Source organism: Dendrobates tinctorius, unplaced genomic scaffold (assembly GCF_039654945.1).
Source record: "Dendrobates tinctorius isolate UK_male_01 unplaced genomic scaffold, ASM3965494v1 ptg000103l, whole genome shotgun sequence".
Classification (NCBI taxonomy): domain Eukaryota; kingdom Metazoa; phylum Chordata; class Amphibia; order Anura; family Dendrobatidae; genus Dendrobates; species Dendrobates tinctorius.
Window position 1 is genome coordinate 46,056,609 of NW_027361771.1, and position 13,127 is coordinate 46,069,735.

Genomic DNA, 13,127 nt, shown 5'->3' on the forward strand with positions numbered 1-13,127 from the left:
TCAGAAAATAAGAAATGGTCCAAAGAACAAAAGAAATGCAGTGCTTGCAGACCTCAAATAATGCTAAGAAAACAAGTTCATAATCATTTAGAAACAACATTACTAATGTTTTAACTCAAGAAGAGTTCAGAAATCAATATTTTGTAGAATAACTATGATTTTTAATCACAGCCTTCATGCGTGTTGTCATGCTTTCCACCAGTTTTTCACACTGCTTTTAGGTGACCTTATGCCACTCCTGGTACAAAAATTCAAGCAGTTCTTTTTTGTTTGATGGCTTGTGACTCTCCATCTTCCTCTTGATTACATTCCAGAGGTTTTCAATGGGGTTCAGGTCTGGAGATTAGGCTGGTCATGACAGGGATTTGATGTGGTGGTCCTTCACCCACACATTGATTGACCTAGCTGTGTGGCATGGCGGAATGTCCTGCTGGAAAAAACAGTCCTTAGAGTTGGGGAATATTGCCTGAGTAGAAGGAATCAACTGTTTTTCCAGGATAACCTTGTATGCAGCTTGATTCATGCGTCTTTCGCAAGGATTAACCTGCCCAATTCCAGCCTTGTTGAAGCATCCCCAGGTCATCACCGATCCTCTATCAAATTTTACAGTGGATGCAAGACACTGTGGCTTGTACGCCTCTCCAGGTCTCTGTCTAATCATTAGACAACCAGGTGTTGGGCAAAGCTGAAAATTAGACTCATCAGAGAAGATTACCTTACTCCAGTCCTCTATGGTCCAATCCTTATGGTCTTTGGCAAACTTCAGCCTTTTCATTGATGAAAGGCTTTTTTCCACCTTTACATAAATTGAGCCCTGCCTCTAGAAGCCTGCTATGAACTGTTCTTGCCGTGCACTTCACCCCAGCTGCCATTTGCCATTGTTTTTGTAGTTCACTTGATGTCATCCTGCAGTTGCTGAGTGACATTCGAATAAGATGACTGTCATCCCGGTCAGTGGAGAGTCATTTACGTCCTCTGTCGGTCTGTAGCTTTGTTGTCCCCAATGTCTGCTGCTTGACCTCGTTGTAATGGACTGCTATCTTAGAAATTTTAAGGATGGAGGCAACATGACGCTCACTGTATCCCTCTGCTAGTAAAGCCAGAATTGAGCCCTTCTTTTCCTCACTCAAGACTTTTCTTTTCAACTCCTTTGGCATGGTTAAAAGTTATTTTTTCATTCCTATTACTTTTGGGATATTACTAGCACTTGTTTTGCCATCCAGCTTGTCCTATTGCAAGAGGATTGTGAACACCACAGCAGGGTTTTTTATACTTTCCTTCGTTAAATAAGATTTGGTTCAGGTGATCACCTAATCAGACGCACAATAAGCAGAATGAGGTGTACTCTGGTCGGAATTCAACAGACACTGGAATGGAATGGCTGTCAGACATATAGAGAAGCTAATTTTTATAAAACTGTGCAGTGGTCTCTTAATTTTTGCCAGAGCTGTATAATTATGTCTGTCACTAATCTCTGCTTGCACATAAAATTATTGCTGTGTTGTGCTGAATGAGCATCATTCTGAAGCCTCTCCATATCCTTTCCACAAGGTGATGTTCTCTTCTCTGAACAAGCCACCACAGATGGAGCAGATCTTCCAGAAGATAATAAGCCTCAATCTAGAGATCATCTATTTGTTAACTGGAGAGGTGAGCAATTTTGGGATTATGTCGCATGACATGACTCGTAGGCAGTAATGACGATACATTTGGCCTATACATTTCTCATGCCCATAGATTAATTTCCAACAAGCAAGTTGTGTTTTTGGCGTATGTTCAGCTTGTACACATTAGTATAACCTTCTATTGACTATATTTTTCTTTATAACTGAATCATGCAAATACTGCACAGCATATGATTTTACAACGAGTTAGATGCATGAAAGTGTAAGACCTGTTCACATGTACAGGATTTGACATAGATGTGAGCACAGAGCACTGAAAGCTTCCAATGCATAACCCTCCCGGAAGGTGTGTATGCTTTACAGGTGACTATCAATGTATGTGGCTCTCCCCATTGTAGTCTAAGGCAGTTGAGTTTATGATGCAAAGCCAGAAGCGCATATGGCTTTCTCCTCTCTGGAGTGCTAATTAAGTGAAAAGGGAACCGCAATTCTTCCCATAGGTGCAGGTTCATTTTCTGGACTCCTATATATCATTCATTTATAAGATATAATCTTGCCTGAAATGTCGCAGATGCTAATATCCCTAAGTTATACTGCGGCCCTCAGGAGTGATTCAATATGGCCCTCAGACTAGTAGAGCTTGTACATCTCTTCTCTATGCATTAGAACATGCAATCGTCAAGCTGAAGCTAACCTGATTGCTGGATTCAGCCAGCTTCAGTTCCCCTACACTTTCTACCATGCTGAAAAGGCAAAGCTGTCTCCGCTGGTACCATGCTGCTGGTCCAAATTGTCAATCTTCAGGAGCATGCTGCCCCTTGACAACTAGGAATCCGGGGGGGGGGGGCAGAGAAGCGGTGCGCTCCTGAGGAAAGATTACAACATTCCATTAAGTGACTGGTGCTAATCTTTGTGAAGATCTGTGGCACAGCAAACTGGATATCCGTAGTAGATATGAAATTACTAACCTCAAACCCTAAAGTCCACCAAACACGTTAGATAATTCTGTGTTCTCTATAACAGAACTGTTGCCAAACATGTCTCCAAGGAATAAGCTGCCGCCAGACAATACTTTCAGTCCAAAATCGGACATGCCGCATCAATATTTTTCCCTACAATAAATTGTATAGGACTCCCATAACATATTAGACTGTCGGGCGAACCCATTTATAGGGGTTTAGGTCTAGCATAACCGTTTGGTGACACACTTCACACTTAAGATAAACAGAGAGCGTCTCTCAAATAACAATTGACATGGCTGGAGATAAGTGTGACGAGTGTCAGCTTACGCTGAGTCGTTCTTAGAAAGAGTGGACCCTCTGGGCCGTGGCACCCACCCACCTAGGGCGAGCTGACCTAATGAGAACCACCCCCTATACAGGGAGTGTCAGGGGCAAGACCAAGGGGGTGAGTCACCACGGCAGCTGGACCAGACGGCCGGCTCAGGGAAACAAGACAAGGCAAGACGAGTCGTTAATTCAAAGAAACTTCATTAAGGAAGACTTCAGGTACAACAGGTGCAAAACGTGGACACACAGAACATAAGGCAAGGTGCGTGCAAGAGCACGCCAAGGTCCAAGACTTGAGGAACTCTTCAGGGTGCAACAGGAGCAAACGTGAACACACAGAGTTCGTGGAACAGGGTGCGTGCAATGGCACACCGAGGTCCAGGCATGGAACGTGCAGATGGTACGTGGACATCGGGCTCCAAACAACAGTCCACGATCAACCAGGGCATCAGGGTCTGTAGCTCAGAGGATGATCGGCAGGATCCGGACATCCAGAAGTCAGCCAGGGTTCCATGCAAGGAAACAAGATAGAGTTAGTGACATGGTGCGTGTCAACGGACACGCCAGGATCAGGTTCACAGGACAGAGACCTGCGCATGCCGAGGGGCATGCCAGGGACGGGTCAGGTTCACAGGACGGTGGCCTGCGCATGCCAAGGGGCATGCCAGGGACGGGTCAGGTTCACAGGGTACGGTGGCATCGGAATCCAAATGTTGGCATCGACAGACAGGGTCCAGGTATCTGGCTACGGACATCAGCTCCGGACATCAGGCCGCAGTCATCTAGCTCCGGACCTCTGGCAGCGGTCGGCAGGTTATGGAATCCGGCAGGCAAACTAGGGTCAGAGAAGAGCAAAAAGAGACAAAGGCTTTGTGCAAGAGTAGCACGAAAAGGCACAGTGCGAGAACCAGCGTGAGTGCAAGGGAGCACAGAGACCACGGCTGGGAGCACCGGCAGGTGGTACAGACGATGGCAGTTGCAAGCGGGCACGACTAGAGGCGGCACCGCTGCGGGGCCACGCAGCCAGACCACTATAGCACTGGACGGGGCACGGCTGGGGCACACAGGCGAGCATGGCTAGAGGCGGCACGGCTGAGGCACCCCAGGCAGGCACAGACGACCAGGCACGTGCACGGAGGCACGGAGCCACAAGGCAGGGCTGGCAAAGGGTACAGGACAGAACCACATGCGAGACAGCATGGCCAAGCCTAGTACGAAATGTGCAAGAGCGCACGAAACAACAGGGACAAGACAAAGAACGAGGCAGAGACCTGCGCATGCGCATAGCATGCCAGGGACAGTGACAGTCTAGCAGCGGAGCGTAGGCCAAAGCCCAGAGCCGGGCCAAGGAAGGACCTCGGGACTAGACAGGGTACAGAGCGAGGCCTGCACATGTAGAGACACGCCAGGGACAGGTTCAGAGCGGAGGCCTGCACGTGTAGAGACACGCCAGGGACAGGTTCAGAGCGGAGGCCTGCACGTGTAGAGACACGCCAGGGACAGGTTCAGAGCGGAGGCCTGCACGTGTAGAGACACGCCAGGGACAGGTTCAGAGCGGAGGCCTGCACGTGTAGAGACACGCCAGGGACAGGTTCAGAGCGGAGGCCTGCACGTGTAGAGACACGCCAGGGACAGGGACAGAGACGAAGGCCTGCACGTGTAGGGAGACACGTCAGGGCAGGGTACAGAGACGGAGACATGCACGTGTAAGGACACATCAGAGACAGAGTACCTGAAACCACAAAGCAGAGTGAGACATGACACATGGACAGAAACACGGAACAGAATCAGAGCAAACAAGGACTACAAGGCAAAGCAGAGCAGGGACAAAACATGGCACGAAGGACAAACACTAGACAAGACACAAGACCAGAGACGGAATATGAGCACGGAGCGTGTGCAGAGATGCACGACAGAGCAGAGTGCAAGGGCACAGAATAGAGGGAGCGCCCCACAGACCAAGCAGCCATGCAGGGACACCACACAATACTCAGGCCCTGAGCATAGGAAGGGGCGGCCTGATATAGGGCATAGCACTTCCTCTTCCAGGTCAGGACCAGGGGAACACTTCCAGGTTCAGATCAACAGGATAACAGAGCGCATTCACATGATCAGAGTTCCAGACATGACGAGACGACTGCAGAATCAGTGCTGAAACCTAGACAGGTCACATGATCAGAGTTCTAGACATGACGAGATGACTGCAGAATCAGTGCTGAAACCTAGACAGGTCACATGATCAGAGTTCTAGACATGACGAGATGATTACCAAACCAGACAGGGCAGGATCCTAGGAAAGGTCACATGGTCAGCGTTCCTGACATGACGAGATGATTGCAGAACCAGACAGCGCAGGATCCAGACATGGACACCTGATCAGAGATTCTAGACATGACGAGAAGATCACAGAAGACAGAGCAGAAACGCAGGCATCCTGCAGCTCAGACATGAGGTGAGTGTGCACACTGCTCTAGGGAATGAGCAGGATAGCAAACAAGATATGCGCATGCACATCGCTCCAGGAGTTCTTGAGAGAAAACAGACAGGGCAGACATGGCGGACATGACAATAAGGGATTTGGGGAATGTATATAATGAATGTATATATAGAGTCTCTCTACATACACAGGATTACACAGTGGTCAAGAAGACATCTGGAGAAAGTGTGACATCCAGCAACTATCCTAATATATTAGAAGGGTGCAAAACCCAGAGTTCCATCACAGAGCACCTTCCTTACTTACTGATCCATGATGAGAACAAAGAGCAGAAGATTCTAGATCTCACCAACAAGATGCTTGAGCTGCTTACTGGAGAGGTGAGTGCTGCTGGGAATACTGGGATATTATACAGGGTGGGCTATTTATATGGATACACCTAAATAAAATGGGAATGGTTGGTGATATCAACTTCCTGTTTGTGGCACATTAGTATATGGGAGGGGGGGAAACTTTTCAAGATGGATGGTGACCATGGCGGCCATTTTGAAGTCGGCCATTGTGGATCCAACTTTATTTTTTCCAATGGGAAGAGGGTCATGTGACACATCAAACTTATTGAGAATTTCCAAGAAAAACAATGGTGTGCTTGGTTTTAACGTATCTTTCATGAGTTATTTACAAGTTTATAACCACTTATAAAATGTGTTCAAAGTGCTGCCCATTGTGTTGGATTGTCAATGCAACCCTCTTCTCCCTCTCTTGACACACTGATAGCAAGAGTGGCCGACTTCAAAATGGCCGCCAAGGTCACCACCCATCTTGAAAAGTTTCCCCCCTCCCATATACTACTAATGTGCCACAAACAGGAAGTTGATATCACCAACCATTCCCATTTTATTTAGGTGTGTATCCGTATAAATGGGCCACCCTGTACATTAACACAAGGGTAAATGTGTCTGGGTGATGATTGTATCATTGTGTGCCAGGTTCCTATAAGATGCAAGGATGTCACTGTCCATTTCTCCATGGAGGAGTGGGAGTATATAGAAGAGCACAAGGAAATGTACAAGAACATCATGATGGATGACCACCAGAACCTCACATCACTAAGTAAGGAGAGACACTTTTTTGTTTGGAAACGTGATCACAGTTTTGAACGTCCCCTAAATACTTTCATGCTCATGTGTTTTCTATAGGTAGCTTATCTAATAGAAGCATGTCAGAGGGATATCCCAGCTCCGCATTTGCACAGGATTGTCCACTAATTAGTCAGGTAGGTCTTTACCCTTTGACTCTAAAGGTCTTTCTATGAGCTAAAATTTTGCAATAGATACAGATTTGAAGATAAGATTGGAGCTATGTATAAAACCGTGAGTGCTGGAGGTTTAATTTGTAGATGAAAAGCATTCTGTATTCCCAATGCAGCATCAACGATCCGGAACTAGCAGCGCTTTTGACACAGCGTATGTTCGCTGCATCCAAAGCGCTGCCTTCTATTGAACTCAGGTAAATCTGCATGTGTTCACTGAACCATGCGGATTCATCGCATCCAATACATTTTTATTGATGTAATTTCTGTTGCTGAGATTGCATTTCGGCCGTCAGTCAGGGCTGGGGTCCCAGTTGCAGCAGCCGCTCTGTATTCTTAGAGTGGTATCTGAATCAGGAACGCTGCCAGGGGAAATAACGTTCATTTTCCCCCTGCAGCGTTCAGCTAAATGCAGGTGCCACGCAGGTTAATAACGCTATTGACCTGCAGATTAACCACTTATCTGCAGGTTAATACTTTTTTTGGTGCTACCAATAAAAGCTATGTCTTGGTACTTTTAAAGTAAAATAATGTCAAAGTTATTGGTCTCACAATTTGATGCACAAAAAAAGGAATTTTCTGAACAAAAGTAGTAAAACATAACAACAAAAAGTTATAAATCACTGTAATAATATCGACTCATAGAATTAAACTGTATCTTTATTTATCCCGCATGGAAAACACAAAAGAATTTTAAAAAATGCCAGAATTGCTGTTGTATGTACCCAATAATGATACCATTGAAACTACAGATTACACTGAAAAAAATACGGTAAGACTTCCCTCAACTTTGTCTGCTGAAAAATAAAAAAGTTATGTATTAAAAAAAAAATTTCAACAAAAGTAGTAAAACATAAAAAAAGAAACTAAATACATTTTGGTTTTCTCATTATCGGTTCAGCTTACACAAAAAACAATATAATGTTTATTGTATTAAATGGTGAATAAAAGCATCAGCCTTCCAGTGCAGGAGGAATACCAGCATGGGTGCGGTGCAAGGCTAAGGCTAGGGTCACACTGCTTTAAAGCAGTCCCTTCAATGCATAGCGTTGACGGACTGCATTAATGCTATAGAATAACGCGATCGCGTTATGCTATACCGCTAGCGCAGATGCTTCATCTACGCTAGCGGTGACGGAGCCTTGGACGCTGCAGCCTGCGTCAGAGGCTCCGTCACAGAATGACGGCACATCGCTAGTGCATGCCAATTATGGCATGCGTTAGCGATGCGCCTGATAATGGGAGCGAATTGTGTTAACGGACTGCGTTACATCACGTTATGTCGCGGTGTAACGCAGTCCTTCTAACGGACTGCCATAACGCAGTGTGACCCCAGCCTAACTCCAGTCCGATTCCTGGGTAATTTGAGAAGTAGAAAGTAGAGTTAGAGCTCTTAGTCTTTGGGCTTTCGATTAGAGCCGCGTAGACCAGATGTCTTTTCATACCTCTACTATGATTTACACCCTGGTTTTAAACTTTTCCTAATAAATGTGAAGTTTTAGCTTACCTGATTTTTTGGCTTCTGGATTCCCTCTACCTTTTACTACTAAATGGTGAATGATGTTTTTTAAAAAAAAGCAGAATTACGGTTTTATGTTTATCAGAATAGGACACGTACAGGTCCCAGTCGCTTGTGCGCACAACCCGGCAGATATCGGTAGACGTAATTTCACCAGCCACGTTCTCCTCCTGATGTGGAGGTGGAATACCATTTTAGAATTGAATACAATTGTGCTTAAAAAGTAGTCTTCAGAAATATATATACGGTAATTCCTCAAATCAATGGCACCAAAAGTCCAAAACGATACAAGGGGGTAATTTATCATTCCACCTAAATCACTATTCTAGCGTAAACTGGCGCATTACACATTTGCAAAACTATTTTCTTTTTTTTTTTTTTTACTTTTCCAGCGCTTACAGCGCTAGACTTAATGGTGGTGGGAACTTAGTGGAAAGACATTTTGCTACAAGATGGCCTTAAGATTTACTATAATATACTCCAATATTTGGCAGAAATGATAATGAAAATCACAGTAGATTTGATTTTCTGGCATAAAGTCTATAAGACGTGCGCTTATATTTTTAAGAGGCATGCTTATTAATAAATTCTGACTTGCTCACCTTTTAAAAACAATCCCAAACATGTAGTGTCTTAGATCTGTTCATGATGTCATCTAATACATATGCACCATTAGATAGCTGGGATGTTGCTGGGGGATTCATAGCAGTCTGTGGTACAGTAACTATTCATTATTTGTTCCTTATGGTCAATCAGCAGCAAGATCTGGTCAGTCTAGAAGATAAAGTCCTAGCTGAAATAGAAGACGTGGAGGGAGATCATCAGTACAAGGAGGAAGAAATTCCTGTGGCTATTCAACTAGGTGAGTAATAGCCAAATGTGAGGAAAAGTATCTGTGATGGGATATAGATTGGAACCTGCTTACTGTGACGATCGTCAGCTTACGCTGAGTCGTTTTTCTTGAATGAGAGTGGACCCTCAGGGCCGTGGCACCCACCCATCTAGGGCGAGCTGACCTAGTGACAAAGCCACCCCCTATACAGGGAGTGTCAGGGGCAGGACCAAGGGGGTGAGCCACCACGCCAGCTGGACCAGACGGCTGGCTCAGGGAAACAAGACAAGGCGAGACAAGACGTTAATTCAAAGTAACTTCGTTAAGGAACACTTCAGGGTAATAACAGGTGCCAAACATAAATACACAGGGAACGCCAAGGTCCAAAGCATGGTAAGTGCAAGATGGTAGGCAGGGGCACGATGACAACGGACTCCGGACAGCAGGCAACGATCAACCAGGACATCAGATTCTGTAGCCCTGTAGGCGATCGGCAGGTTCCGGACATCCGGTAAGCAAACCAGGGTTCCATGCAAGGAGACAAGACAAAGTTAGACACAGGATGCGTGTCAAGGAACACGCCGGGGTCCAAGACAGAGTGCGTGCCCAAAGACACGCCAGGATCCAAGATAGGCTACGGTGGCATCGGAATCCGGGGGGCTGGCATCGACCAACAGGATCCAGTAATCAGACTGCGGAAATCAGCTCCGGACATCAGGCCGCAGTCATCAGGGTCTGGACCTCTGGCAGCGGTCGGCAGGTTACGGAATCCGGCAGGCAAGACAGGGTAAAAAGCAGAGCAAAGTAAGCAAAAGACTTTGTGCAAGAGTAGCACGAAAACGCACAGTGCGAGAACCAGCGTGAGTGCAAGGGAGGACGGAAACCACGGCTGGGGCGCCGGCAGGCGGTACCGACGGTGGCACAGGCAGGCGGGCACGACTAGAGGTGGCACAGCTGAGGCACACACAGGCGATAACCACTATAGCACTGGACGGCAGGCACGGCTGAGGCACACAGGCGAGCACGACTAGAGGCAGCACGGCTGAGGCACAGCAGGCAGGCACAGGGTGACCAGGCGCGTGCACGAGGGCACAGAGCCACAAGGCAGGGCTAGGCAAAGGTACAGGACAGAGACTCGTGCGAAACAGCACGGCAAAGCCTAGTACGAAAAGTGCAAGGGCGCACAAAACATCAGAGACAAGGCATAGGGTAAGAGGCAGAGTCCTGCGCATGCAAAGGGCATGCCAGGGGCAAAGTACAAGGCGAGACCTGTGCGTGCCGAGGGGCACGCCAGGGACAGGTTCAAAGCGAGGCCTGCACGTGTAGAGAGACACGCCAGGGACAGGTTCAAAGCGGAGGCCTGCACGTGTAGAGAGACACGCCAGGGACAGGGTACACGAAGCAGCAAAGCAAGGCAAGACAGGAAACCAGGCTGAGCTTAGGCAGAATACGGAACCAGGAACGGAGGCATAGGCAGAAACACGGAGCAAGAACAGAGCTAGCAGTGGAGCGTAGGCCGAAGCCCAGATCCGGGCCAAGGCAGAGCCTTGGGACTAGCCTAGAAACGTGGAAGAGAGCACAATAGGAAAGAGTCTAGCAGCGGAGTGTAGGCCGAAGCCAGAGCCGGGCCAAGGCAGAGCCTTGGAACTAGACATGGAAACGAGCACAAAAGTAAACGAGGAGGAATAGTGCGTGTGCCAGGGAGCACTACAGAGCACCATAGGAGAGAGCGAGGCAGAGCAAGCAAAGACAGAGACCATAGGGAGGAGCAAGGCAGAGCAAGGCGAGGTACGGAACAAGGAACGGAAGCTAGACTGGAGCACAGAACAGAATCAGAGCAAGGAAGGACTACAAGGCCAAGCGGAGCAAAGACAAAACATGGCACAAAGGACAAACACTAGACATGGCACGACAAGAGACGGAGTACGAGCACGGAGCGTGTGCAGAGAGGCACGACAGAGCAAAGTGCAAGGGCACAGAATAGAGGGAGCGACCCAGCAGACCAAGCAGCCATGCAGGGAAGCAACACAATACTCAGGCCCTGAGCACAGGAAGGGGCGGTCTGATATAGGGCATAGCACCTCCACTTCCGGGTCTGGACCAGGGGAGAACTTCCAGTTCAGATCCTCCAGGATCTCAGGGAGCAGTCACATGATCAGGATTCCAGACATGCAGAGACAATTGCAGAACCAATGCTGGAACCTAGGCAGGTCACATCATCAGAGTTCCAGACATGCAGTGATGATTGCAGAACCAGTGCTGAAACCTAGGCAGGTCACATGATCAGAGTTCCAGACATGCAGAGATGAATGCAGAACCAGCCTCTGCTGGAACATAGGAAGGACACATGATCAGGGGTTCTAGACATGACGAGACTATCACAGAAGGCAGAGCAGAAACGCAGGCATCTTGCAGGCCAACAGCCATGAGGTGAGTGTGCACACTGCTCTAGGGAACATGCAGGATAGCAGACATGAGATGCGCGTGCACACCGCTCCAGGGGTCATGAGGCAAAACAGACATGGCGGACATAACAGACATGGCGAGCATGACACTTACATTCAGCTTCTCACAAATCACTCTTATGGAGAGAAGTCAAACGTGTGTAGTCAGCACCTGATCGCAAATATGTGAATCACATTCATGTGGCCATGTGACTAACCGCTCGCATCGGCACCTCTGGGGAATCAAGACAGTGTGCACCCCAAACACTGCCACAAATCACAGTGACTTAGACGTTTGTCCCAACCCTAGACAACCCCTTTAATACACAGGTGGATGCACATTATAGGAGAGTTTTCACTACATGGTATTTTTATCTATAGACACCAATGTTATGTGTAATGGCAAAATGCTCTTGACTACTCGATAGTAGTACTTGAATACGATGGATGAATCCGTAAGTTAGAAAGTATTGTGTTATAGTGATGTTTGTTAATATGATGTTAGAAAGCTAGAAATCTTCTCTTCTTTTCACCAGATTGTCTTAAAAAGAGACAAGAAAGACACCATGAAAATGTCACACAATGTTCCCTAGAAGAAAACCTTTTTACTCTACACATACATTCAAGACTCAGCAGTGCAGATCTATCATCTGTTCAACCAAGTATGGAATACCATAGAGGAGATGTTATCTGTAAAAGTAATCCTAATACGATGCTGTCTACAAATTTAAAACCATATTTAAGATCCGAAAACTTTAGGCCTATAGCCTATAAATCAATTCATCATGAACATGAGCAAATTCACACACAGGAGAATACATTGTCATCTTGTTCTGTATGTGGAACATGTTTTGTCCAGAAATCAGATTTTGTTAAACATAAAAAAATCCACAAAAATGTTAGACTATATCCATGTTCAGAATGTGGTAAATGTTTCACTAGGAAATCCGGTCTTGTGGACCACCAGAGAATTCACACAGGGGAGAAACTGTTTTTATGTTCTGAATGTGGAAAATGTTTTAGCAGGAAATCAACTCTCATTGATCATCAAAGAATTCACACAGGGGAGAAGCCGTTCTCGTGTTCTGAATGTGGAAAACGTTTTTCGCAGAAATCGACCCTTGTTGATCATCAGAGAATTCACACAGGAGAGAAACCTTTTTCATGCTTGGAATGTGGTAAATGCTTTACCCAAAAATCAAATCTTGTTGCACACCAGAAGCTTCATATATCTTAGACATCAAAATGTGTTCAGAATGTTGGAGATGGTCTACCAATAATTAGTTTTGTTAAACCTAATTCTCAAATGGGTTAAAATATAATTATGTTTTACATGTGGGAAATTTTTTGGACACTGTAAAGAGGACTCCAGCAAAATTTATTTCTGGAATGTTTTACAATAAAACTATATTTTAAAAAACATAAAGGATGTCTTCCATGTTTATAATGTAAAAAAGATTCTAATATTTCACATAAAGGAAGCCAATACACAAATTGAGTCTAATTAATTATGGCATTAGGGTCTTTTCTTACCTGTATTAAAGAGTAGCCCCCCTCTATTAATTTTCTGATATAATTACCTCTGATTTCCCATGCTATAAATTATTTACTAAAAAATTATTTGTGGCTCAGATCTAACAAGAAGAAAAAAGTGATTTAGAGCACTGTG

General features: G+C 46.0%; 1 protein-coding gene across 1 annotated transcript in view; it reads left to right on the plus strand.

Moving 5' to 3' along the window:
- Positions 1-12,884, plus strand: part of LOC141100137 (gastrula zinc finger protein XlCGF66.1-like) — a 66,865-nt gene extending 53,981 nt beyond the window's left edge. Inside the window, exons 2-7 of the mRNA XM_073588399.1 lie at positions 1,552-1,650; positions 5,543-5,731; positions 6,341-6,464; positions 6,551-6,627; positions 8,939-9,044; positions 11,995-12,884. Of these exons, the coding sequence (XP_073444500.1) occupies positions 1,555-1,650; positions 5,543-5,731; positions 6,341-6,464; positions 6,551-6,627; positions 8,939-9,044; positions 11,995-12,695 (1,293 nt within the window). The 5' untranslated portion in view covers positions 1,552-1,554 and the 3' untranslated portion in view covers positions 12,696-12,884. The remainder of the gene's footprint in view (positions 1-1,551; positions 1,651-5,542; positions 5,732-6,340; positions 6,465-6,550; positions 6,628-8,938; positions 9,045-11,994) is intronic.
- Positions 12,885-13,127: the final 243 nt, after the last annotated feature.